The sequence below is a fragment of the Dasypus novemcinctus genome, chromosome 2 (genome assembly GCF_030445035.2).
Source record: "Dasypus novemcinctus isolate mDasNov1 chromosome 2, mDasNov1.1.hap2, whole genome shotgun sequence".
In the NCBI taxonomy this organism is placed as follows: domain Eukaryota; kingdom Metazoa; phylum Chordata; class Mammalia; order Cingulata; family Dasypodidae; genus Dasypus; species Dasypus novemcinctus.
The window spans coordinates 187,986,163-188,011,146 of record NC_080674.1 but is presented as its reverse complement, the minus strand read 5'-3'; the positions used below and the strand labels follow the sequence as shown (position 1 = coordinate 188,011,146).

General features: G+C 63.1%; 1 protein-coding gene and 1 long non-coding RNA gene across 3 annotated transcripts; one reads left to right on the top strand and one right to left on the bottom strand.

The window, feature by feature from the left end:
* Positions 1–5,098: 5,098 nt before the first annotated feature.
* On the bottom strand, positions 5,099–20,973 carry GRK6 (G protein-coupled receptor kinase 6). 2 transcript variants are annotated; one of them, XM_058282934.1, is made up of 16 exons: positions 20,823–20,973; positions 17,150–17,245; positions 16,171–16,283; positions 15,986–16,063; positions 15,566–15,666; positions 15,268–15,360; positions 15,121–15,184; positions 14,849–14,989; positions 14,342–14,532; positions 13,824–13,861; positions 13,628–13,717; positions 12,359–12,567; positions 11,971–12,108; positions 7,110–7,247; positions 6,899–7,030; positions 5,099–6,250 (listed from the first exon to the last, which is right to left on the bottom strand). In XM_058282934.1, the coding sequence occupies exons 1-16, from the start codon at positions 20,872–20,874 to the stop codon at positions 6,161–6,163; spliced, it is 1,764 nt and encodes a 587-aa protein (XP_058138917.1). In that variant the 5' UTR covers positions 20,875–20,973; the 3' UTR covers positions 5,099–6,160. The 2 variants fall into 2 exon arrangements, with proteins under 2 accessions (XP_058138917.1, XP_058138926.1); XM_058282943.2 differs by having other exon boundaries at positions 6,132–6,701.
* Positions 20,974–21,464: 491 nt separating this feature from the next.
* On the top strand, positions 21,465–24,694 carry LOC131274814 (uncharacterized). The gene is made up of 2 exons (XR_009182114.2): positions 21,465–21,803; positions 24,416–24,694. It is a non-coding gene; the product is annotated as an uncharacterized lncRNA (long non-coding RNA).
* Positions 24,695–24,984: the final 290 nt, after the last annotated feature.

The following is a 24,984-nucleotide window of genomic DNA, read 5'->3' as shown; positions in this document are numbered from 1 at the left end:
AAGGAGGGTTGGGAAGACTCCAAAAGGCTCTAAGGGATTCTCTTCTGCCTGGATCACAAGCCATGCCAGGGAGAGAGGGGCTTGGCAAGCAGAGGAGCCCACACGGCAAACCTAGCTCCACCATTTACTGGTTGGCTGGGTGACCTTGGGCCGGTCACTTGCCCTCCCTGAACCTGGGTGTGGGGGGAGGGGGCTGTCTCCACCTCTAAAATGGGATAAGAAACTTACCTGGCACATTCGTGAGAATTAAGGGAGAATGGCTACTAAGACCTCAACCCAGGTCTCACACAGAGCTGGGACAGAAGGGAAGAGGCCTGTGAATAATTCCAAAAGCTCCTGCCTGTGGGAGACAGAGGCCTGGCTTCTCAAGGCCCCACCCATCTAAAGGGCAATTCCTGCCAGGGCCCCAGATGCCCCAGATACTAGTCACCTCTGCAGCCCAGGATACCACCCCCCTCCACCCTGCTCCCGGGTGGGAAAGGAAACCCAGGGGTGGCTGTGGTCTGTGGGATGTCGGATCCGAGGCCTGTGGTCGGCGCCTGGCATCTGCTGTGTCAGGCCCGGGAGCGCTGGCAGGAGGGCCATTTCTCTCCAGCAGCATGCCGCCCGCAGAGGGGAGGCTGGGAGGGGAGCCAGAGGTCCTTTCCTCGGGCTCAGCCGCCATCCTCCTCCCAGAGGAGCTTCCCGGGAAGACGGAGCACCTCCATGTGGCACTGGCATCCCCACCGGCCACCCCACACAGGCCAGGCATTGTGCTCGGGCAAGAAAGGGGCACTTGTGATCCAGACAACGGGCTGGGCGGCTCCCGTTTGGCCAGGGCTCGGGCTTCCCCGGGTCAGCAGGCTTTGCCTCTGCGCGGGCCCATGCGGCTGCCGCCCCTCCCGGGAGCACGGCGGTTTGCAAGGCCCCGGCCACAGCCGGGAGCCACCGCGCGCCCATGTGGTGGTTTGGCACAGTCCCGGGCCATGAGGAGATCGGATGCCAGCTTCCCTCTCCCCCGGTAAGGGACCCCGTCTCTGTGGAGCCCCAACACGGGGCAGACCATTTCGCAAGTGGGAGAAGGCCCTCGGGTGATGGTCGTGGTGGTGGCAGTGGCAAGAGCGATGGAGGGGGGGTTGGCGCCCGGACATCCCGGGGCCCAGCCTCTGTGCCTGCCTTCTCTTGCAGCAGGCCCAGGGTCTGGGCCGCCCCCACGTTTGCAGCCCCCCCCTCCACGAGCCCGGCTGCGACGACTGCAGCCACGTGGGAGCCAGATCGTGCCCACGGGGGCCGCTCGTCCCCCCCCCCACCCACGACGAGCTGCGGAGGCAGGTACACCCAGACGGACCCAGAGGGGCGAAGGATTCCCCCCACCACGACCACCACGGGGAGGGGAGGTGCCCGCACTCGCTCCCCCCCTGCACCCCTGGGCTGCGGCCCCGCGTGGGGTGGAGGAGGGGCGGGAGGGGGCGTCGCCGCCCCACTGCCGTGTTGCCGGGGAGCGCAACCCCGTTGCTGTGGCAACCGTTTCCAAGCGAACCGGAGGCTGCTCGCGCCCCGCGCCGGCTCCCTCGCTCGCTGGCGCCCTCCCTCCCTCCCTCCCTTCCCGTGGCATGGGCTGGGGGAGGGGCTGGGCCGCAGCCGGGGCGGGGGTCCAGGGCGGCGACCCGGGGACCGGGCGCCGAGCCGCCCGCGGGGAGGGGCTCAGCCCCGGGACCCGTCTTCCGCCCAGGCTCCGCACCCGCCCGGCCCCGCCGCCGCCGCGGTACTCACGGGCCCGGGCATCCTCCTCGAGCTCGTCCTCCTAGGGGTGCGGGGCGGGCGGCGCGGGCCCGGCGGGCCGAGCCCCGGGCCTGGGGTAGGCGGCGGCGGCCCGGGGGGAGCAGACTGTGGCAGCGAAAGCGGCTCCGAGCGCTGGGCTGGAGCCGCGGGGCGCGCGCACGGGCGCGTACTCGGCGCGTCCCGAGCCCGGCGTGCGCGCGCGCGGCTGCGGGCAGAGAGCCCCCCCCCCGCCCCCGCCCGCTCCATTCCCGTTCTCCCCACCCCCTCCGCCCCTGCGCCACGCCGGCGGGGAGACGGCCGGGGGAGGGAAGCGGGAGCGGGTTGGTGCGCCCACCTGGCGCGCCGAGAACCGCCCGCGGGGGGCGCGGGGTTTGCGCCGCCGAGGGCACCCGGCAACAGGCTGTCCAGCCAGGCGCCCACGGGCACCCTTGGGTCACAAAATCGATGGGTCGTGCACACCGCAGGCTCGGCCAGGCCGCCGACGCAGGGGACCTGGAGAGCCCGCTGCTGGTCCGGGCCCGGTCACATCCTGGCAGGCCGGCACAGGCTGCCCACGAGGCAGTGGGTGAGAGGGCGGGACATCCCACCGTGGCCCCAGCTAAGGAACACATGGCGCCTTTCCGGCTCCTGGCCTCTCCCACGGTGTCCCTGGCGGGCATACGTCACCACCCACCGTCTAGGCAATAGCACAGGGGAGAGAGCACCTAGTGCTGACCTCACAGTCCTCCAGCAGGAGCCCCGGGCCCATGGACTCTGCTCTCTCCGAGGTGACCCCTTGGTGAGGGCCCAAGTCTTGGCAGAGGCCCCTGGCTGTCCATCAGCCTCTAGCCCAACTTCCCTCCCACACTCAGGGGGGCTCTGCCGTATCAGCTGGGACACTGGGGGCTGCAAGTGACAGAACCCTGAAACAAATGGCTTGCATCCAAAGGGCAGTTGATTGGCTCCTGAAACTAAAAGAGTCTAGGGGCAGATGTTCACTTTGATCCCGCTTGCATCCAGGTGTTCAAGCAGCGGCCTCAGGCATGCATCACTTACTTGCACCCCGCTTTCTTCTGTTTGCCTCATTCTCAGGTAAGTGCTTCCCGAGGCGTGGCGAGGAGGACTCCCACGGCGTCAGTCTTCTCTCCTGCCATCCAACTCCAGAGAAAAGAGAACCCCAATTCTTTCCCACTAGTTCTAGCAAGAAGCCCCACAAATGACTCTTTGAGGACTCAGGGTTATGTGTCCATCAGGGAGTCAACCCAGGTGGCCAGGCCGGGGGGAGGGAACATGTGTTCAGGTACGTTCCCTCCCTTTGCCCACCAGCACCTGATCTCCTCGGGGATCCCTGCACTCCACGGGTGCACGAACCTGAGTGCCCTGCAACCCCGCCTATGGTGGGCAGCTTTCCTGCCTGGCCGTTCGGGCTCCTTGGGTTTGGGGTCCTGGCTCAGGCCAGTGTATGTGTGTATAAATGTCAGGGGGCGCTGGCCCCACTCTATCGAAACCACAGGGACTTAGTGGAAACTTGGGTGCTTTTGTAAGCTGCTGGGCAGACACCCTGATTCAACCAGTAAAAACCATTCAGGGACGCCCGCGCCTTCCAGGTGCGGCCTTGTGTTCTTCCCGCAGCTTTCAAAGCTCTACGGGCCAAGTCTCTCCACCCTGAGCCCTTGCCACTCCCTCCCCCCACTCCAAGGCCAGCCATCTAGAAACCAGGGTGGCCAGAGACCAACCAACCGGTTCCTCTTCCCGGGCAGGGTAGCGATGGCCCTGACACCCTCGTGGCCGAGGGACCACCCCGGCTCGGTATTTGCCCCACACCCCCGGCTCCACCATAGCTGGCTCCGTTGAGCGCTGGAATGATCTGCCATTGCTGATCACACTGGGTCCCGCTGTTCCCACGTCTGCCTCCCCACCAGACTGAGCTCCAAGCTGGCAGGGGCCTCCATCTGGGTCCCCAGCTCCCGACGCCGAGCTGGCCGGGGAGGAGGTGAGCTTAGGGAAGGCTGGTCAGGAGGAGAGTTCTGGGAGCATGCCAGGCCGAGGGTCCACTGTGGCAACAGCCTTCAGGTGAGCTGAATGCCGGCCAAGACGTCCCCTGGGTGTCTCTCTAGTGCACGGGGGTTTGGCAGAAGGGCTGGGGTTCACCTTCAAGGGCCTGGATGTCCACCAGGCAGCCCCCTGTACAGCTGGAGACCCCAGCAAAGGCCCTTCCCCACACCCCATTTCCCTTGATGGACGAGGAGGCAGCAAGTTCTCCCTGTGCCACCAAGGGCTGGGCAGGCACAAGAGGCACATTCTGGCTTCCCGGGAGACAGCTGGTCACCTCGACGCCCAGCACTCACCCCTTAGCAGTCCCTCGGGAGGCCTCCCTGTGTCCTAGCGGCTTGAGGGGTGCCTGGTTGCCTGGGTGGGTTCTCAAGTCACCCTGTGATGTGGTGGTGGTTAGACCTGCTCTTGCGGATGGGAAGGGCTTAGGGCCACACACCGAGAAGGGGCCAATTTGAACATGAACCCCAACTGCTGAACTGCATAGCTGGTGTGGCTGGCGGGCCCACTCCAACAGCAAGGACCAAACCCTTCTGGTGACGGGAGGGCATGCCGGGCGCTGCTATAAGGTAGGGTGTCTGGGACAGCCTCATGACTGACAAAGGCTAGCAGCTTCGGCCTAAGTGGTCCTGCCCCTGGACCACTGCCCCCAGCCCCCTTCTGTGCCCCCAAACAATTGCATCCTTTGAGGTCTGGCTCAGTCGCTATCCTGAGACGCCTCCCTGAAGTCCGGGAGGCTGGTCCCTGCCTGCCCCACCACAACCCACGCCCCAGCCTCAGGGCTGCCTACCCATGCTTCACGCTCCATGGGCAAAATGGGGATGGGGGGAGTCCATGCATCAGCGCAGCCTGGGCCCAGGGGATGGGCGGAGTCCACGCGTTGGCGCAGCCTGGACCCAGTGGGTGGGGGGAGTCCACGCGTCGGTGCAACCTGGGCCCAGCGGATGGGCTGTAAGTCCAGGCGTCGGCGCAGGCCTGGGCCCAGAGCAGCCCAGGAAGCCAGGCCCAGGACAGCTCTTCCTTGTGGCATCTCCCTCCTCAGCCTAGGCTACTCCACGCCCACCGTCGGCAGCCGGGCCACCCTGGCCTCGGAGAGGACGCCAGCCAGGTCTGTGTCTCGAGCACAAGCAGACGGACTCACGTCAACAGGCCCCCTGGGCGTCTTTCCCTCAGGCTCTGCCCCATTCGGGCAACTGAGAAACCCACTGGGTGAGCCCAGAGCCTACCCAGGCCAGGCTGAGGATCCCAAGACCAGCCTGGGAAGCAGGTCCCAGAAGCAAGGAGGCGGCAGGCAAGGGCCGAGGGCCAGGTTTGTGCTCGGACTGTATTGACACGGAGACACGTGGCAGCTCACATCAGACAAGACGAGTAATAAAAATTGGCTTTAAATATGGAATCCCAGGGCCCTGATATCCCATGCTGTCCCAGCACGGGGGCCAGGGTGACTGTCACAGCTTGGGAAGGGCCAGGGCTGGCGCAGCCCTCCCCTCCCCCTTCACGCTCACACGCTCACACGCTCACACACACACACACATGGAATGGGTTATTGCTGGGCACGTGTGTCTATGTTGGGAAGGGAGCCCAGAATGTACGAGGGTTTGGCCAGGGACACCCCTCTCTCCCTGTCCCGCCCCCCACTGCCCCACCCTGGGGCATTTCCGAAAGAGGCGTCTTCAGGGCAGGGCCCAGCGTAAGGGATGAGGCGCCCTGGGAGCCGGAAGGCGGAGGCAGGCCCAGCTGGGGCAGCCCGGGCAGTGGACGGAGGGGTCCCAGGGTTGGCCCAATCTCTGGCCACACTTTGGCACCGGCCTAGGGGCACGTGGTGGCCCCAGATCCAGCTTCTGAGAAGCACGGCGCAGGGACGGCGTCGGGCCCGGAAGGGGTGGCCCGCGCCGGGGCAGCAGGAGCAGGCACGGGTTCTCAGTCGGAGGTCTGCTTGGCGGCGGGCACAGTGCTGGGGGCCGGCCCGAGGCGCCTGGGGCGTGGCAGTGGTCCCTCTGCCAGGCCCCGGCTCTCCCGGGCCAGGGCCAGCTGCCCTGGGGAAGCTGAGGCTGGGGCGCCAGGCCCAGGTGGGCCGTTGAGAACGCTCTGGTCACTATATACATTCGTACAAATACATAAATACAGAAAGCCCCAAGCTCTGCAGAGAAGAGCCGAAGGGATGCACCTTTGTCCCGGGGACAGCCGGGGCCCTGCCAGATTCAGCCAGGCCCGGGGCCGAGGGGCAGAGGGCGCTGGGAACAGCTCGGGCTGCGCTCCCCAGGCCACGGTTTGAGTGGGCGAGGGGGGAAGACTACTGTGCAAAACTGTCAACAGCGCTCGGAGCGGCTGCTACCGCCAACTGCCGGTGGGGGCCTCGGGCTGGGGGCTAGAGGCGGGTGGGGAGCTCGAGGTGGGTGGGGAGCTCGAGGCGGGCGGGGAGCTCTTCCTCACTGTCGCTGCAGTTCCCACAGCAATCCTGGAGGGGTAGGAAGATACGGAGGGAGAGAGGCAGGGCGAGCGCTGTTAGCCACCAGTGATGCCAGGGCAAGAGCTGCCTGGGCTTGCGGCTCAGGGGAGGGGGCTCACCACGAGAGGCCTGGAGCAGGGGCTCGGCCAGACATGGGTGGGCATCAGTGCAGGGGGCCGCTGGCCACGGACCGGAGGATGGGGCGGGCTGGGAGAGGCCTCCATCCAGCCCCTTCCCCTGGGGGCCGGTGGAGGCAGGGCATGGGGCAAGAGGATGGCTAAGCGAGGCTAGCAGCTTGAAGGTGCCAGGGTGCCGGGAAGGGAAGCAGTGGGGAGGGACGGGGGGGGGCGGGCACCGGACGTCTTTGGCCCTCATCTCGCCTCTGCCACGGAAGGGCTGCCCGTGGCTCCCCGAGGCCGGGCAGCGAGGCCAAACCACGGGGAGCCCGCACTGCTCACCTCTGGAAAGAGAAAAGAGGCCGTGAGCCCGGCCAGGAGCGGGGAGGGGGTGGGCGGGCACGAGGCCAGGCCCTGGGCACCGCTGGCCATGGCTGGAGGACACCCACTCCCAGCAGCGGGTGGGCACCGGCTCGGCCCCCCGCCCACCATCCCCAGGAGCCGGGCTGGGCGCCCAGGTAGGGCCGGCCAGGTGGGTTACCTGGCGGCTGAAAAGTCTCTGCAGCAGACCCTTCTTGGGCGCGGGTGGCTGGCCCTTCCAGTCCAGGTCGGGGGGCACGGAGCCGTCGAGCCCGAAGACATTCAGCTCCTGGAAGCACTCGGTCTCCACCATCTGCCGGGCGCCGGGGGACGGGCGTGAGAGCTGCCCCGCGCCGCCCCGCAGGGACCCACCCGGTGGGGGGCGGCCCCACCTCGTTCTGCCAGGGGATGGGCACGCTGCCCGTGGCAAACTTCTGGTAGAAGTCCTGGTCGGTGGGCTCCAGCTCCACGCCCTTCACCGTGGAGAACTGCTCGATGTCCAGGACGTCCTTGCAGTAAATGGCCTGGGGCTGGGGAGAGGAGGTGGGCCAGCAGTGGTCAGAGGACACCCCCGCAGACCCTGCTCCTGCAGGAAGGGGGCTGTCTGGCTTGGAGTCAGAAACGGGAGCCCCAACAGCTGTTCTGCCACCTCAACGCGGCAGTTCGTTCTCCTCCCGGAGGCCGCTGTCTCCCACTCTAAATGGGGGCTCGTTTTCCCTCGCCCCAGGGGCGGCCTTGGCCGCAGCATGAGGCCACATGAAGGCCCAACGCCGAGCCGCGGGGGCCCAGCGGTAGCAGCACTGGTCCCAGCCCGCCAGCCCATACGGGACCTGGCTGGGGTCAGTCAAAGGAGCACCCGCCACGTGCGCCCGCCTGGACACCCCTGTGCGGCCGGGAGCTTCATCCCGGAGGTCCAGCCTGCTCCACCCCCTCCTCACACCGCACAGGGGACCAGGAGTGGTAGGAGCCTCCCACCTGCCCCCCGCGGCCCCCGCTGGGAGCCCGCCTCAGCCCAGAAGGCCACTTTCTCTTCCATCTTTACGCTGGTTTCCCAAACCCCGCTGTGATGGGTGTCGGTGAAGACACTGCCATCCCGTGAAATGAGGCAGCGACTTTGGGAGAACAGTTCTGGCAGTTCCTCCTCAAAAAGCTAACCCTCGACTTATCGTTTTACCCATTCCACTCCTAAATCTATAATCCAGGGAAATGAAAGCATCTGTCCACACAAAAACATGTTGTGGAAGCAGTGCTCAGGATAGTGAAAAAGTGGAAATAAACCAAGTGTCCATCGATTGATGAACGGATAAACAAAATGTGGTCTATTCCTCCAATGGAATACTATTTAGCCAGGAAAAAGAATTTGAAGAGCTGATACACACTACAATGTGGATGTTCCTCGAAAACATTAAGCTGAGTTAAAATAAGTCAGACACAAAAGGCTACATATCATGGGATTCCACTTAATGAAATATCTAGAGCAGGTAAATCCTTAGAGAGAGCGAGCAGATCAGCGGTTGCCAGAGTGGGGAGTCTTGGCTCAGGGACATGGGGTTTCTTTGAGGGCTGATAAAAACACCCTCCAGTTGATTGTGGTGATGGTTGCACAACTGTGAATATACAGAGAGCCACGGAATTGTGCACCTCGAATGGGCGAATGCCATGGGACACCAATTCCGCCTCCATAAAGCTGTTTAAAAGACAAAACAAAACATGCCCAAGCGTCTTTTCACCTGCTGCTTCTGGGAAGTTGAACTTCCGGGCGTTGACCGTGACTGAAAGACTCCAGAGGTGCGCGCCGCAGGGGAGGTTAAATGGGGCGACGTGCTTGGGAAGGAAGGACAGAATTCACAGGGCAGGGGCGGCCCTGGACAGGTGCATTGGGCCCTGTGCTAGCTTGGCCCGTTGGGCCAGTGACTGGAGCCCCGGGACGACACCCACCCGTGCAGGGCTGGAGGTGGAGGCCAGGGCCCCTCGCCTGCCGCCCTGCTCCCCTCACTCTCTACGGAGCCCGCACGGCACTTTCCTGTCCGGTAGCCTCCCCGAAGGCCTCTGAACCCCCACTTTGAATAAGATCCCCACCCTCTCAGGCCTCCCCGGTCATTGCTCTCCTGCCACATGCTCCGCCCTAGGCCCCACGGGCCTCTGTCTCACAAGGTGGCCCCCATCCGAGAGCCTCAAGGCCTGGCCACTGTTCCTTCTGCCTGGGAAGCACAGAAACTGTGGCAGATTGCATTAGGGAGCCCCCCTCAAAAAAAAAGGAAAAAAAAAAGCAAACATTCTCAATCTTAATCCCACTCCTGAGGGTGTGACTCCATGGGAAAGAGGACATTCTGAAGATGTTATTTTTGGTTAAGGTACAGCCTAACTGAAGCAGGATGCATCTTTTTCTTTTTTGAAGGTGCCAGGGTTTGAACTCCCCAGGACCCTGTACATGCAAAGCAGGCGCTCAAACACTGAGCTACACCCACTTCCCCTGGGGATGCGTCTTAATCTTATTACTAGAGGTCCTAGGGAGGCAGATGTGGCTCAGGCAATTGGGCTCCCGCCTCCCACACGGGACGTCCGTTGTTCGGTTCCGGTGCCTCCTAAAGAGGATGGCGAGCTGATGCGGTGGGCAGGCACAGCAAGCTGACTCAACAAGACAATGCAACAAGAGACACAAGAAGAGAAAAACATAATAAGAGACACAACAAAGCAGGGAGCGGATGTTCTCAGTGTTCCTAGAGAGGACGAGCAAGACAGCGAGCTGACACGACAGGCAGGTGCAGCGAGCTGATGCAGCAGGATGACGCAACAAGAGCCACAAGAAGAGAAAACAATGAGAGACACAACAAAGCAGGGATCAGAAGTAGTGCAAGCGATTAGACTCCTCCCTCCCACATCGGAGGTCCCAGATTCAGTTCCTGGTGCCTCCTAAAGAAACCAGGAAGATGAACAGACACAGCAAGTGGAAACAACGAGGGGGTGGGGAGAAATAAATAATAAGTCTTTAGAGGCCCTGGAAAGAGAAAGCCACGGGGAAGAGCCAGAAGTGGAAGTTGGCGGGAACCCGGAAGGGAGAAGGGAGGACATTTGCCATAAGATGGGAGGCAGGGCCACGAGCCCAGGAACCCCAGGACCAGGGCAGCCAGCCCCCGAACGTTAGAGATTCTGAGGAGAAAGCGTCATCTTGCTAATGACGCCTTGGTCTTGGGCTTCTCTTAGCCTTCAGACCAGGAGCCGGTGAATTCCTGTGTTTACCACTGTGTGGTGCTGGCCATAGCAGTGGGCAACGCAGACAGCCTGCCCTTGGCGCGGCTCTCTCTTGCACATTTTTATTTTAGGCGCCTGCTTCGCTATCAGCTCCTCCCAGACCACCCTGTCTAAAAATACCCCACCCTACTTTGTCTTGTCCTTGTCTTCTGTGCCTGCTTTCTTCTTCTTTGTTCAACTGTTGCCAGAAATTCTTTCTCCCTTACGGCTTGATTTGAGCATTTCTCCCCGCTAGAACGTAAACTCCATGAGGGCGGGACTCGGTCCCGGGACTTTGGTTTGCCCAAGCCCTGGCACACGTGGGTGCTCAGGGATTCGTTGGTGGGCAATAAACAAATGCGGGTATGGCTGCCAGCGGCCGCCTGCCTCCCCAGCAGTGTCTCCGGGGCTGTCGACCAGAACCCAGGCCTCCTGGGCACGGCGGGGAGGGGGCGAGCACAGGACAGCACCCTGGCCCTGTCACTCTACCCAGGGAAGCCCAAGCTCAGGGCAAGAGAGACGACCGAGAGGCAGAGCGCCCCGGCAGGACGGCGGGAAGCCCCGACGCCAGCCCTGCTCTGGAGCTTTCTGGCCAGAGGGAATCGTGAGAAGCTCCACGCTGGGCTAACGCCAAGTTCGAGCTGGGTTTCTGCCGCTTGGAACCTCGTGACCGAGGGACGTTCCTGCCTGCGGGGAGCGGACCCACCGAGGTGCTCGGCAAGTGGGGGAGGACCTGCAGTGGGAGCCGGGTGGGGGGGCGGCTGATGCCCCGCCTGGCGCGTTACTGTGGGTCTGCTTTGGGGGCCTGGCCTCTCCGCTTGGGGGGTGTCTGAGCCAGGCGGGGCCGTTGAGGACCACAGGCCGCTGGACAGAAGAGGCACTTGGTCCTGGAGGAGCCGTAGCCTGAGTAATCAGGGGCCACAAGCACCACCGCCTTAGGACTTCCTTTTTTTTTGTTTGTGTTTTTGTTTCCCCGCCTTAGACCTTCTGAAATTATTGGGCAAGAGGCAGGCTCTCTTCATTGGGTGGCTAGGCCGAGAGGATGTGGGCCTGGAGCTGCTGTGGCCACCACTGTCACGCCTTGGAAGGCCACACAGTACACAGGATGGGGGGGGCGGAGACAGGGAGGGGGAGGGGGAAAGAGATGGGGGGAGACAGAGGGAGAGATGGAGAAAGACAGAGAGAGGGAGGGAAAGGGAGAGAGGAGGGGGAGAGATAAGGAAAGAGATGGGAGAGAGGGAAGAGGGGGAGAGAAGGAGAGAAAGGAGGAGAGGGAGGAGAGAGGGAGACAGAAATGGGGAAACAGAGGGTGAGAGATGGGGAAGGAGAGGGGGAAGGGGGGAAGAGGGAGAGAGGAGAGAGAGGGCAAGGGAGACAGAGAAAGAGGGAGAAAATTACTACAAGGAACCCCTGGATCCGGGGATGCCCAACATCAGATATGCCCTGGGCTCTTCTTTCTTGTTCTTTTTGATTAAGGTAAAGCTCATCTAAATAATGAACCACCTTCAGGTGAACAATTCAGGGGCATCCAGTGCGCTCACAAGGTCGTGCAGCCGTCACTTCTACCGACTCCCACATCTCATCACCCGGAAGGAAAGCCCGCCCCCAAGGAGGGACCCCCGCGCCCCGGCAAACACCATGTGCTTCCCGGCGCCAGGGATCTGCCTGCGGACGCGTCGTATGAATGGGTGGGACCCCGCGCCCCTTCCCTCTGCCCTCTTTCACTCGGAAGTTCCGAGGTCCACCACGCACTAAAGTTGAGGGGCTTTTCAGTTTCGGGGGCCCCAGTGAATTTTTCGTTTTTTTGGACACATCTCTCGAGTTGGGTCTTTTCTGTGTTTTTTTTAGGAGGCAATGGGAATTGACCTGGGGCCTCGCACCCACGGAGCGGGAGCTCCCCCGCTGAGCTCCGTCCCGGGCCGGGTCCCTCGACAGCTGCAGGGTGTCCCACCCGCTCCCCCCAGCGCCCCCGCCCCGCCCCAGCCCGGCCCTGCCCGCGGCGGCGTGGGCGGTGGCACTCACGTCAGGCTTAAAGGGGGGCTCCAGCATGCCGGCCCCCAGCCGCTTGAAGTTCAGCTTCTTGAAGAGGGGGTGCTCCTTCACCTCGCGGGCGCCGCCCCCGCGACATCCCAGGCGCTCTGCGGGGTCCTTGCAGAGGAGCTGCGGCAGGGCGGGCGGTGGTCAGGGCGCCCCCGCGTGTGGGGGGGGCGGGTCAGGGCGCCCCCGCGTGGAGGGGGGCGGTCAGGGCGTCCCCGCGTGTGGGGGGGGTGCGGGCGGGTCAGGGCACCCCCGCGTGGGGGGGGCGGGCGGGCGATCAGGGCGCCCCCGCGTGGGGGGGGCGGGCGGGCGGTTCAGGGCGTCCTCGCGTGGGGGGGGGGCCACCCTGCCCCGCCCCGCGCCCGGGCCGTACCTGGGAGCAGAGCGAGCGCGCCTGCGCGGAGAAGCGGTCCGAGTACTCCTCCAGCACCTCCTTCACCAGGCGCTCCACCTCCTCCCGCTTGATCTTCTTCTTCCTTTGCTGGAAGGGCGACTGGCCGGCGATCATCTCGTACAGGAGGCAGCCCAGCGCCCACCAGTCGGGGCTGAAGGTGTACCGCTCGTTCTTCACCACCTCCGGAGCTGGGGTAGGGCAGCGTGGCAGTCAGGCCCGGAGCGTCGGGTGCAAGGGTCAGTCAGGGATTCCCAGCTCAGACCCCTCACGCCCCCCGACAGGCCAGGCAGGTACCATCTAGTGGCATGGTGGGGCCTGCGGCGAGGAGGTGAGACCCGGACCCTTCGAAGGCAGGCTGACATGGCCTGCACGGGCCCTGCCCAGGGTCCTGATTTTCTCATTTGAAGTCAGAAATCCAAATGTATATATATATATTTTTCTTTTTTAGCAGATACTGGGGGTTGAACTGGGACCTCATACATGTGAAGCAGGCACTCATCCACTGAGCTACACCCGTTCCCTCCTGCATATGTATATTTTTGATATGCAGCCGCCTAGCTTAAGAAAGCGATGGCACCAAAGCCAATTGTTTGGGAGACAATCTGATCTCAACACAAATAAATGTAAGCCAAATTGGGCCCACGTGGCAACCAGTTTGCAATCTCTGGAAGGAAAGTGATATTTAATGAGCACCTACTACATGCCAGGGCATGCACAGGGAATTTTCTCCTGTACTGCTTTTTTCACCTACAAGGCACGCCGGGGCAGCAGGTACAACCGTCGTTTTATCATTTCACAGTTGAGGAAGGTGAGGCGAGGTGGTGGGCCTGGGCCCAGGCCACACAGCCAGCCAGAGGCAAGGGCGGCTGGAGGCGCCTGAACTCCGTGGACTGTAGCACACGGCCCCCAAGGGCAGCAGGGGCACACCTTAGCCCCCCGCACAGATACCCGGGCACGGCCCCTCTGAGACCCTGGAACAGGCCTGGGTGCCTCCCGGTGGTTCCCTGGAGCTGCGTGCCAGGCCCCGCCAAGAGCAGGTGGTCACTTGGGGAACGGATGCCACTGCAGGTGCAAGCTGCGTGGGACCCCGGTGAGGCCAGGGCTCCTAACTGGTGGGAAAGCAATGTCTGCCGGGCTCCTCCTGCTCCCCGAGCCTCAGGGAGACCCCCAAATGGAAGTGGGCGGGGCTGGGCCCAGGGCAGAAAAGAAGGGACCCGGGAGCAGGTGGGCCGGGGTGGGGGGACTCACCCATGTAGCCCACGGTGCCCACGCGGCCTTTGATGGTCTGGCCCTCGGGCACGTGCACGGCCAGCCCCAGGTCGGAGATGCGGATGTGGCCTGGGGGTGGGCAGGCGGCGGGGGGACCGGTTAGCGGGCCCTGGCTGCCCCCGCCCGCCCCCCCTGCCTCCCCGCCCCCGCCCGCCTTGGCCACGCCCCCACCCACCGTGGTCATCCAGTAGGATGTTCTCCGGCTTCAGGTCCCTGTGGGCAGAGAAGGGCAGGGTCAGACACCCACTCCGTGCTTGCCCGCCCTGGGGCTGGAGGTGGAGCAAGCTGGAGGCCTATTTGCCCGCGGAGTGACCCAACGCCTGCCACCCCAGCCCTGGGCCCATCCCCGGGGGTGGACAAAAGACCCCCCTGGGATGGGGGTTTCCAGGCCAGCGGAAGGCAGCTCGCATCTGGGAGGGCGGCTCCTGCGCCAGCTCCAGCGGCCTTGCTCGCCCTGGTGCCGGGGGTGCCCTCCCTCCCTCCCCTGGCCTCATCGGCCCAACAGGGCTGCTCGCCGGGCCCCAGTGGAACTGCCCCCCAGGGCGTCCCGCTCCCAGGCTCTGCAGGGCCTGGCGAGGCTCGCGTGGGCTGTGGCTGCCAACACGCCCCCGCGCCCGATGGCCTTGCGTGCGGAGCCCGACAGGTACCCCCCTCCCCCCCCCAGTGCCCCCGGAACGCCCTACGCCCCCCCACCTGTACACGATGCGCTCCCGATGCAGGTCCTCCAGGCCGCAGCAGATCTCGGCGGCGTAGAAGACGGCGCGCGCCTCGGGGAAGCCGGCCTGGCCCATGTGGTAGATGTGGAACTTGAGGTCGCCCCCGTTCATCAGCGTCAGCACCAGGCACAGCGCATCCTTGGTCTCGTAGGCGTAGGCCAGGCTCACCTGCGGCACAGGGGACCCGAGCCCTCAGGCCGGGCCCGGGGGTTTTCCCTGTTGGCAGGGCGGAGGGGGCCAGCCGCCGCCCCACCCCCATCCTTCTGGGTGGTGCCGCTCCTGGGCCCAGCCTCTTCCCAGGGGCCTGGCATCAACCCCCACCCTGACCCAAACCCGCCCTTCCAGCTTCCTGGCAAGGCAGGGCCGGGAGGGTGGGTGGTGCCAGGGGGAGGGCGGGCGGGAAGAGACTTTAGCCTGCGGGATGGGCGGGGCAGGACGAGTGGCCTGGCCGAGAGGCGGGGCGGGGTCTCCTGGCTGTACTTACTACAAACCTACTGTTCACTTTCTCCAGGATCTGCTTCTCGTTGAGGGCCATGGCCTCGCCTTTCCGCTTCTTGATGCGCTTCTTCTCCAGCTTCTTGCAGGCGTACATCTTGCCCGTGGCCCGCACCTGGCAGGCGCACACCTGCGGGCCGGGGCGGGCAGGGCCAAATGATGGGTGGCCGGCCCGGCCCTGCCTGGGCAGGGGTCCAGGGGCCCGGAGAGGGGAGAGGCGCCGGTCCAGGGCCTGCCCCAACCTGCGGCCTGGCCACTCACCTCCCCAAAGCCGCCTTTCCCCAGGACGCGGTACTGCCTGAAGGTGTTTTTGGTCACTGGCTGCCTGTGGGCAAGGGGTCGGGAGGGTCAAGGTTGGCTGAGCTGGGCCCGAGGCCCGTGAGGTGCCCCAGCCTCTGAGGAGCGCACCTTTCCAGCCACTTCCACTGCAGGAAACGGTTGAAGTAGATGCTGTCGAGGTAGTCGGCGAAAGGCGCCACACTTAGGTACTCGTGCGTCAGCCTGTGCGGAGAAGGCCCGGCCCCACGGTCAGCCCCGGCGCCAGCCCACTGAGGAAGGAGACACGCCTCCCGCGCTGAAGCCGAGGGGGCCGCCGAGGGGGCCGGCCCGGCCCGCGGGGAGAAGCCGGGCTCGCCCGCCGCCTTCCAGGCCCCAGGAGCTCCCTGCTCTGGGCACAGCTGTAGGCCCGCGGGCAGGACAGACTTACCGGGTGAGCTCCTGGAAGAGGTCTTTGCAGGGCCCCTGCTCCAGCTGCTCGGTGCAGTTCGTCACCAGCTGCTTAGGGACCTCGGGGACGAGGTCGGGACCCTGGGCAGAGGCCGTGGACCCATCAGCGCAGGGGCCTGCAAGGCCGCCCACTCCCCAGGGCCCAGGGCCGGGCGTCTCGGGCCTGTGCCAGCGGGACGCCCGTCTGCCTGGTCACTGGACTCCGCTTCTACCGGCCGGCCTTGGGGTGCGGTGCGGCCCGGCCACCCGCAGCCTTGTCTGGCCCAGAGCCCCCGCGCCGGCCCTCCTGGGCCCTGGGCCCGTGGCGTGCTGCCGGCCAGGGCCCCGAGCAGCTCCCGAGCACATGCTGCCCCTCCCCAGGCTCTGCCCGCTGCAGTCGCCCCTGTCACCGCTCACTCACCGCGTGGCTCAGAAAATTCTGTACCAGCCGCCGTCCACATGCCTTCCGCTTCTCGTCGGGGGTCACTTCGTACTCGGCCTGAGGGGTGGCAGAGAGGGAGGCTGGGGTCCACCCGGGCCGGGCGAGGGGTGCAGGACGCCGGGGGGCACGGGGCGGGGATTTCCGCCCGCCCTTGGGGCGCTCACCACCCCGTCCAGGAAGGCGATGCAGCGGGTCAGCTCCGGCCTCGTCTCGCAGAACTCACGGAAGAGCAGGCGACCGATGGGCTGCCGCTCGCACAGGCTGTGGTAGTCACGTTCTGTGGGCAGCGGAGTGGAGGAAGCTGCTGTGTTCGCAGGCTCCCACTCCAGCTTCCAGCCCTGCCGCCGGGCCGCCGCTCTCACTCCGAGCACCCTTACCCCCACCTCCCTGACGCAGTCTGGGAATCTGAGGCCCAGAGAGGTCAAGTGACTGGCCTCGGGATGCACAGCCCTGGAACCACAGGCTTCGCCTCCTCCCCCGCCTCCCCCTCCCCCTCCTGGCTCACACGGCCTGTCTAGGTCACAGGGCTGGGCCTGGGTGTGGTCTGCGAGGTTCCGGCCCTGCCTGGGCCAGGCCCACACCTGTTCCCTGCCTGGCGAAAGTGCGGGAGGAAGCTGTGGCTTCCGGCGAGCCCGCGGCTGGCCCCTTCCCAGGCAGTTGGAGGCCGCCACAGGTGCACTCCGTGCCCACGTGCAGGCCTCAGGCCAGACGGGGGAGCTGGGGGCCTGGGCTCTCCCGTCCCCTCCCAGAAGCGGCCCAGAGACCCTTCCCGTCAGGCTTCACTGGCACCTCCCGCCCCCCCCCCCCCCCCCCCCCCCCCCCCCCGCCCGGGGCTGGGCTGGGTGGGGCTAAACGCAGGCCGGGGGTGGCCCCTTCCTTGGCCTGGCCTGGGGCTCCCAGCTCACTTCTGGGCCTGGCTGTCCCCTCCCCGCCCCGCCCCCGCCTCCACGCCAAGTGACCCCACTTCTGACCCCGATTGCTCTCAGCCCTCCACCCAGCCCAGGAACCGAAACCGGGTGGGTGGGGCAACCTCGGCCTTCCTGCTCTCCAGACCCCCAGCCCCGTCCTGACTCCGGGCCGCCGCCTCCCAGGAGGCTCCCACCCGCAGCGCCCGCAGGACCCCCTGGGCCGCCCAGGCCTCACCGAGGCTGAGTCGCAGCTCCTCGCACTGGCTGATGTGGGGGAACTGCAGCATCTGCCGCCATTTCTTGCTTTTGCCTTTGCGGTTACCGCCGCCGCCTGGGGGGGGAACAGGAGCTGTGTCCAGGAGCGGGCGCCCCGCGGGCCCCTGACCCCGAGCCGGCCCGGGGGCCTCGGGGCCCAGCCCACCTGGGGAGGCAGCCGGCCTTCCCTCCACAGGCCTCCACCCCGCCCCTGGCCAGGGCCCTCCTCGGGGAGGGGGCTCCCGGCAGGGAGGCTGCTGGGGGCGCTCCGGGAAGCTCCTACAAGGGGACCTGCCTGAGCTGCTTCCTACCGGGTGGGAGTTTCCCAGATGAAGAAAGCAAAGACGGGCAACACGAGGAGCGGGCGCTGCAGGCACCCAAGTCCAGCAGAGAGAGCCTCCAGGGCATTGGGAACACGCCTGAGCAGTGCCGGGGGTGGGCGGCTACCAGGGGCCCCGGGAAGGCTCCCTGGCCTCTGTCACAGGACCCCGCATCAGAGGTACCAGAGGCACAAGGAAGGGGACAGTGCAGCAAGGTGGGGGCAGGAGGGCTGGCATTCAGCATGTCTCCCCTCGGCACAAAAGAGCTTCTTTGGCCCTGTTGTCTCCCTTATTTTGTCTAATTGACTCCCCATCTGTAGTTGCTGCTGAGAGCAGAGTCACAGCTCAAATGCTTACAGAGCCAGGCAGGCATGGTAAATCTGGGCCAGCTGTGAGACAATAGGGAGCGGTGGGGAGAGTGGCAAACTGGAGCAGCTGCAGCACAACTCCAGGCAACTCTGTTAGTCGCTCTGCAGGAACACTGACTCAGTGTGGCCAGATCTTCTGTTTTGTTTTTTCAAAAGAAGACAGCACTCTAGACTGTTATGTGTAATGTGTGTTCCTATTTTATTTACTAAAGAACTTCCCCCCAAATACCCAAAACAAAATAATTAAAAAATAATAAAAAAAATCAATGCGGCCAAGAAAATAAAACATGTTAGAGCGCCAGAGCAGGCCCGTGGGTCACCAGCTGGAGCATGGCAGGAGGGGCCGAAGTCTTCCAGCTCCCAAACCTGGGCTTGAATCTCCACTGGGCGCTTCAGCCCCATCCCCCACCCTCCACGAAGCTTGGTCTCTCCATGTGTCCTTACTTTGGGTTCACATCTACCTCTGGAGGCACTGCATGGGTGCAAAGGGTGAGTCTGTGTCCAGTACCCCAAAGGGATGTGGCAAGAGCTGGACCCCAGGCTCCAACGACTTGGTGACAACCTCAGGCAACCACTTTTCCCTTGCCTGGCCTCAGTTTCCCCTCTGGTGTTCCCAGGCCTGTTTCCTTCTGGCCTGGGTGAAGGCAGGAGGTACGGGGGGAGGGGCTGCCTTCTAGGAAGGACACACGGGCTCCCGGACCTAAGCTGCCCGGAGGAAGTGTTGCAGGGCGCCCATTGGGAAACCTGACGGGCACCCCACACACACTGCCGCCTGCACCCAGCATACCCCAGTCATTGCTTCACTGTCAGCGAGCAACGGACCCCCCCAACCCCAGAGCAAGGCCACCCCAGAAGGGGAACTCCTCCCCCACCCCCGCAGTCCTCACCAACCCTCCATCCGCCTGCCTCTCCCTCCCCCCACTCCCAGTTACTTCCTCCTCCCCCTCCTCTCAGCCACATCAAGGCAGCAGCCCAGAGTCACATGCAAATTTCCTGCCCCAGGAGCTGCCACCGAGGCAGTGGGGTTCCTCCCCCTCTACCCCTTGGGCCCCCACTGGGAGCCTCTGGGGGCCTGAGAAAGTCAGAACGTGGAGTCACACCCCGGGGCGGCCGGCTTCCATCCTCACAGCCAGACCGGGCCCAATCCGTGGGCCTCCAAACCGCAGAGCCTGGAGGCGCCGAGGCAGGATGCAAACCCGGCTCTCGGTGGCACCACAACCCACCCCCAAACACGCCAGGCCTCTACGGGGTGCCAGCTGTATACGTTACCCCGAGGGATCCTAAACTCCTTTAAGGCCTCAGAATCCAGCCAGGCAAGGCCTCGGCCCCAAGGGGAAGCCAGCTGGTGAAGTGCTCCCGTCCACCGACCAGGGTTCAGAGATAACGAGGACAGCCTTTCCTATCGTGCCCCACCCCCAACTATTCCACAAAGAGATCCTCAAGTTCAGAGCCAGGAGAGACTGGCCTGAAGTCACACAGCTGGGAAACGGGCAGAGCCAGGTTCGGGGGTAAGGGGTCTCCAGCAGGGGGGCATGGCCACCCCGGGTGTGGCCATACACAGGCCTGCACCCCGCCCGTGGCCTGACGAAGCTTGTCCCAAGGTGCCCACTCTCTGGCCAGGGCCCTTGGTTGGCCTGAGGCCTGGCCGAGCTCTCCCCACCCCTCCTCCCTGGCTGCTAGATGACAAGGCAGAACAGAAACGGCAGATGCCCCCAGAGGCTGGGAGGAAGGCCGGGCCCCAGGACTCAATAGGGGACAGGAGATAAGGGCTGGCTCCGGGCACCCAGCACCGAGCACCCAGCCTGCCATGCCCATTTCCAGGGAGCACACCTCAGGGGACAATGAGCACTGGAGCTGGGGAGCTCCTCTGGGCTTCCTCTAGACTCTGTTGGGGGCATCCTGTAGCACTGGCCAGGGTCCACTGCGGTCTTGCTGTGTGACCTGGGGCTAGTCCCTGGCCTGAGCCTCAGTTTCCCACCTGTAAAGTGGGAGCAGAAAGGTGGAACAGATGACTCTTTCAACTAGAAGCCCAGTAACGAATGGAAAAGCTCTCATAAGCTGCCCTCTCTGGAGTTTCAAAAAAAAAAAGAAGGGACTTGTTCGCTTCACACCAGCACCCTGGACGGGGCGGGGCACAGAGTGGATGCTTGGATATGGCTTAATGGAGGTGGACTATGGCAGGTGAGAGGCGGACAGAACCAGGGCTCACACCCCCAGGGCCCTCACAGAGCAGTGCCTGATAACATCTGGGCTGGGGAGTGTGCACACCCGGGGGAACCTCACTGGTTCCTGCCCCCGGGCCTTTGCACATACCACATCTGAGCAACCTGGCCCTGCCAGCTCTCTTCCCTCCAAGCCCAGCTCCCACTTATTCCTGCATACGTTTGCCCCACTTGTCCGTGGCCTTCCAGAGGGCAAAATCCCTGCCCCATCCATCTCCATCCCCGGTCTTCTGGGGGCACCGAGCAAGGGGGAGTCGGGATGGTAAACATGTGAACAGGAATTTCCCCAAGACGGGTGGGCTGTGCAGAGGCTCCGTTCATTCATTCTCCAGGCCTTTCCCCAGCAATAACTTTGTGCCCGCCCCGGGGCCGGGAACTGGGCTCGGGGCACGTGGGGTGGTGGGATGCCCCTCCCTGGGGCATCTTCTAACCTCACCTGCGAGAGGGCGCGGAGGCTCTCCCGGGGCTCAGGTCCCCCACCCCCACCCCGCTTCCTTCCTCTCCCCTTCCCTCGTCCCCCCCGCCGCGAGGGCAGCGGCCTGACCCCCGCCCCTTCCTGGGCCCCGCTCCGGGGGGCAGGTGCGGAGGAGGAGGACGCCGGGCCGGAAGGGCTCGCGTGTGCGCGGCGGTGCGGGGCCTCGAACCCGCGGCCCCGGGGCACGGGGCTGCCGGGGCGCCCCGCCGGGCTCGGAGGCCGCGCGCCCGCCGCTCCCCGCACCCCGGCGCCCTCCGGGCAGCCTCACCTTCGCGGGCCTTGAGCAGCACCGTGTTCGCTACGATGTTCTCGAGCTCCATGGGCTGCGGCGCCGCCGGGCGCCCCCGGGCCGCGCCGCCGGCCGGGATCGCGCGCGGGAGCCGGGGCCGGAGGGGGATCGGCGCGGCGCGGCTCGGCTCGGCTCGCAGTGACCGCGCCGCGGCCTCCCGGGCCTCCCCGGCCGCCGCCGCCCGCCGCGCACTCTCCGCCCCCTCCCGAGGGCCACCCCGGGCGCCGGGCCCGCCCCGCCCCGCCTTCTGTTTACTTTCCCCCGCCAATGACCGGGCAGATGCAACCCGCGCCGTCTTCCCATTAGCCGGTCTTTTCGTCATTCCCCGCCCTCGGCGTCAGATATTGGCTGAAACGGGCAGGGAGGTGGGACTTATCGCGTCACGTCTCCTTGGTTGGCCTGGGGGCGGGCCTCAGCCCCTAGGTTCGAATTTCTGGGTCTTAATAGGCTACGCAACTGCCAATTAGGGGCGAGCCCTCAGCCGGCAGGCGGAGGTGGGGCCTCCGGGTCACGCCCAGGAGGCCGGATGTCTGATTGGGTGCAAGAAACGTCCGTCTTTCTCAGCACTGCATTCTGATTGGGTTAACCCGTTGGGGGCGGTGGCCGCATGGGGATGGCCCGGGTGCCTTAGGCTCGCCGACCGCTTTTCCAGGGTGGTTGCTGGGGACGCGCTCGGCCACCCAGGCCCGGCCGCGAGCTTGTTGGGGCCGCGTGTCCGGCCGCACCTCCTTGGGCCGCCCCTCCTGGAAGGGAGCGTCGGAAGCGGAGCGCGGCGCGGAGGAGCTGGCGGCCTCTCCAGCGGCTTCGCGGCGTCCGGGGCGCGCGTCCCCGCCCTGCCCCCGCAGGCGGATGTTGTGATTTCTCTCCACCCACACGGCCTCGCCCGCCCGCGCCTCCTCAGCCTTATAAGGCAGCGCTGTCACCCCAAGACGCTGGGATGAGCTAACACCCATTTTACAGGTGGGGAGCTGAGGCGCCGGAGGGCGAGTGGCTGGCTCCGGGCTGGGGGCGGGGGCGGGGGTGGGGGGTGTCAAGGCCAAAATTTTGCAGCGAGGCAACACCTAGCTCCACACCCCACCTCCCTCCGGCCTCACTTCACACAGCAGGAAACGGAGGCTTGTCCAAACTCAGCGAGTAAGGCAGAACCGGCTCCAACCCGGCTTCATCTCTGGTGCTTTTTCGTTCATTCATCCAAAAACTAACTTAACTGCGCGCCCGCGTCGTGCCAGGCACCGAGCCAGGTGCTGGGGTCACAGCGGTGTCAAACCGCCAAGCTCCCTGCTTGCATGCTAGAAGGAAGATAAACATGATAATCCTGCACACAAACAAATAAATAGCACGGTTTCAGAGCGCAGTGAGCGCTGTTAAAACATCAGGACAATACCTGAAAGACCTTGAGGGAACAGTTTCAGGGTTTGACGGTTAAGCAGAGACCTGAGTGATGGAAAGGGCCTTGCCTTGCAAAGATCTGGGGGAGTGGAGTTCCAGGCAGAAGAAACAGCACGTGCAAAGGTTCTAAGCCTGGAGTGAGTTTGGGGGGCGGGTAAGGAAAAAGCAGCCGGCCTGTGTAGCTTCAGGACCATGTCGGTGGTCCAAGATGAGACCAAAGGAGCAAGGACGCTACAGCGTGGAAGGCCTTGACAAGGAGTTTAGTATCCCCCCTAAGTGAACTGTGAAACCTTTGAAAGGATGATTTATGCTATATATTTTTTTAAGATTTATTTTTATTTATTTATTCCTCCCTCTTGTTGTTTGGAGTCACTGTCTGCTCTTTGTGTCTGCTCATCTCTTTAGGAGGCACCGGGAGCTGAACCTGGGACCTCCCATGTGGGAGGGAGGCACTCAATGGCTTGAGCCACCTCAGCTCCCTGGTTTGTTGTGTCTCTCATTCTTTCATTTGTGTCTCTTTGTTGTGACAGCTCACTGCATCTGTCCATTGGGCCAGGTCGCCTTCTCCAGGAGGCACCAGGAACTGAACCTGGGACCTTCCGGGGTAGGCAGAAGCCTAATTGCTTGAACCACATCTGCTTCCCGATTTAGGCTTTTAAAAGATCATGCATCCTGGCTAACGGACCTTTAGTGGGCCAGGCACGCTAGCATTTGGAGTCTACAGAAGAAATGCAGGCAACAGATGATGTTGGCTTGGACCAAGATGATGGCAGTGGAGATGGAGAAATGTGGGTTTATCTAGGGTACATTGGGGAGGAAAGATAAGTACCTTGAAAGAGGGAAACCCAGTGGCCAGTGAGATCAAAGGCAGGTATCTCACCTCACCTGGGGTGGAGGGTGAGGGGACAGTCAGTGAAGTCTGTTATGTCCAAGGTGAGACTTGAGGGTTACCAGATTCAGAGGTTACTGGAGTGGGGAGGGGAAGTGCCTTCTAGAGAGAGGGTGACTCTGTGTTCATTTAGCACCTGGGGGCAGAGCATCAGTTTAAGATGCACAGTGGGGGGGGGGCTCTATCAGGGCAGTTCTTGGAAGCCAGGTAAGGAGTTTGAACTTCATTTTGAGGGTAGTGGGGAGCCATGGAAGGGGTTTCGAGCTGGGAGTAGAGTGATTGGATTTGCTTTCACAGAGGTCTCTGCGCTGTGGACGGCAGGTGAGGACTGGGGGTGTAAGGTCAGGAAAGAGGGACTGAGGCCGATGTGCAGACCCCTGTGGTTTCAGTGCCCATCACCTGAACACTCTTGTTTGGGATGAATCCTGTGACAGGCAGAAGCAGGCTGTCCCTTTTGCTAGGGAAATCAAAGAGAGGCAGCAGTAGTTCCACTCTCAGGTCCCTGGCAGCTGGAGCCCTTTCTAATGTTTCCAACCAGAGCAAGCGATCAACACAAGACAGCAGGAGGGCCATTTAGCATTCACAGTGGAGGCAGCGAAAGGAGTGGGGAGGCAGTCAAGTTGGCAGATCCAAGCCAGGCCCTTTCTGGGGGAGAAGGACTCAGCAAGCACCCTAGGAGACGACCAATCAACTCCTTGTCTGCTTAAGTCACCGAATATTGGCCTTGTGGTTTGCAGTCAGGTGTTCTAAGATAGGTGGGAACCCCTGAGGAGGAGCTGTCAGAGAGAGGAATGATGTTGCCCTGTGCTGGGGCAGTGGCTGGCTGGGGGTGGGGAGCAGACAGTGGACAGACTGAAAGCTGTCATGGAATGAATAGGACTCAGCGATTGATTTGGGGGTGAAGAGGGGAAGGTGTCACACCCAACTATATGTGCTTGGTCCTGACTGTTCAACCCATGCTCCACCCACAGCCTAAGAGCTCTTTTTTGGAGGGGAAATTTGCCACTAACCATCTGTGGCAGTTTGATGTTATTGATAAATTCCAAAAAGAAATATTATGTTTGTGAACTGGTCTGGTCCTCTGGATGTGATATCCTTTAAGTGCATTAAATTTAAAGGTTTCACTTTCACTTGATTAAATTAAGATTAGGGCTTTGATTTGGCCACGTCAGTAGGACGTTGAGTACCTGCCCCTTGGAGGGTAGACATTCACACAGAAAATGACATGGCATAGGGGAGAGCTGAGTTTTGATGCTGGAGCCCAGGGGAGAGAGCTGAGCCATTTGCCTAATAGTTTACAGCTGGCCTTATAGAGAGAGCAGAGCAGCTGAACCCAGAAAGAGATGAGCCGTGGGAAGGGAGACGAGCCTTACGCCAGCCTACAGCTGAGATTGAAGAAGCTGGGACCACAAGCCTTAAGAGGAAGAAGAAGGCGGAACCCTCACAGAGACCAGCAGCCATCTTGCTCCATCACATGGCAACAGACTTTGGGGAGGGAAATAACTTACTTTTTATAGCCTTGTGACTGTAAGTTTCTACCTACCCCCAAATAAATAGCTTTCATAAAAGCCAACAGAGTTCTGGTACTTTGCAGCACCACCCCTTTTGGCTGAGTAATACACCATTGGAGATAAGACCTTCTAGAAATTTATCCTACAGAGACAATTATACTCAAGCAAAATAAGAATTGATCAAGGTTATTGATTACAATACTGTCTGAAAAAGGTGGAGCACTCTAATTATCCTTAATAGGAACTGGCTAAGTTAAATCTGGTTCTTTTCTATACAGGTATCTATGGAGCTTTTTTTTTTTTTTTTTTTTTTTTTTAAGACAGGGGTGGGAGTTCTTCATATAAAGATATA

What these genes read in the sequence shown, in the direction of transcription:
- GRK6 (XM_058282934.1), bottom strand. Translation starts at nt 20,874, where the DNA reads ATGGAGCTCGAGAACATCGTAGCGAACACGGTGCTGCTCAAGGCCCGC. An exon ending in CAGTGGAAGTGGCTGGAAAG is followed by an intron (nt 15,185 to 15,267) that starts GTGCGCTCCTCA and finishes CCTTGCCCACAG; the next exon opens with GCAGCCAGTGACCAAAAACA. An exon ending in GGAAAGGCGGCTTTGGGGAG is followed by an intron (nt 14,990 to 15,120) that starts GTGAGTGGCCAG and finishes CCCGGCCCGCAG; the next exon opens with GTGTGCGCCTGCCAGGTGCG.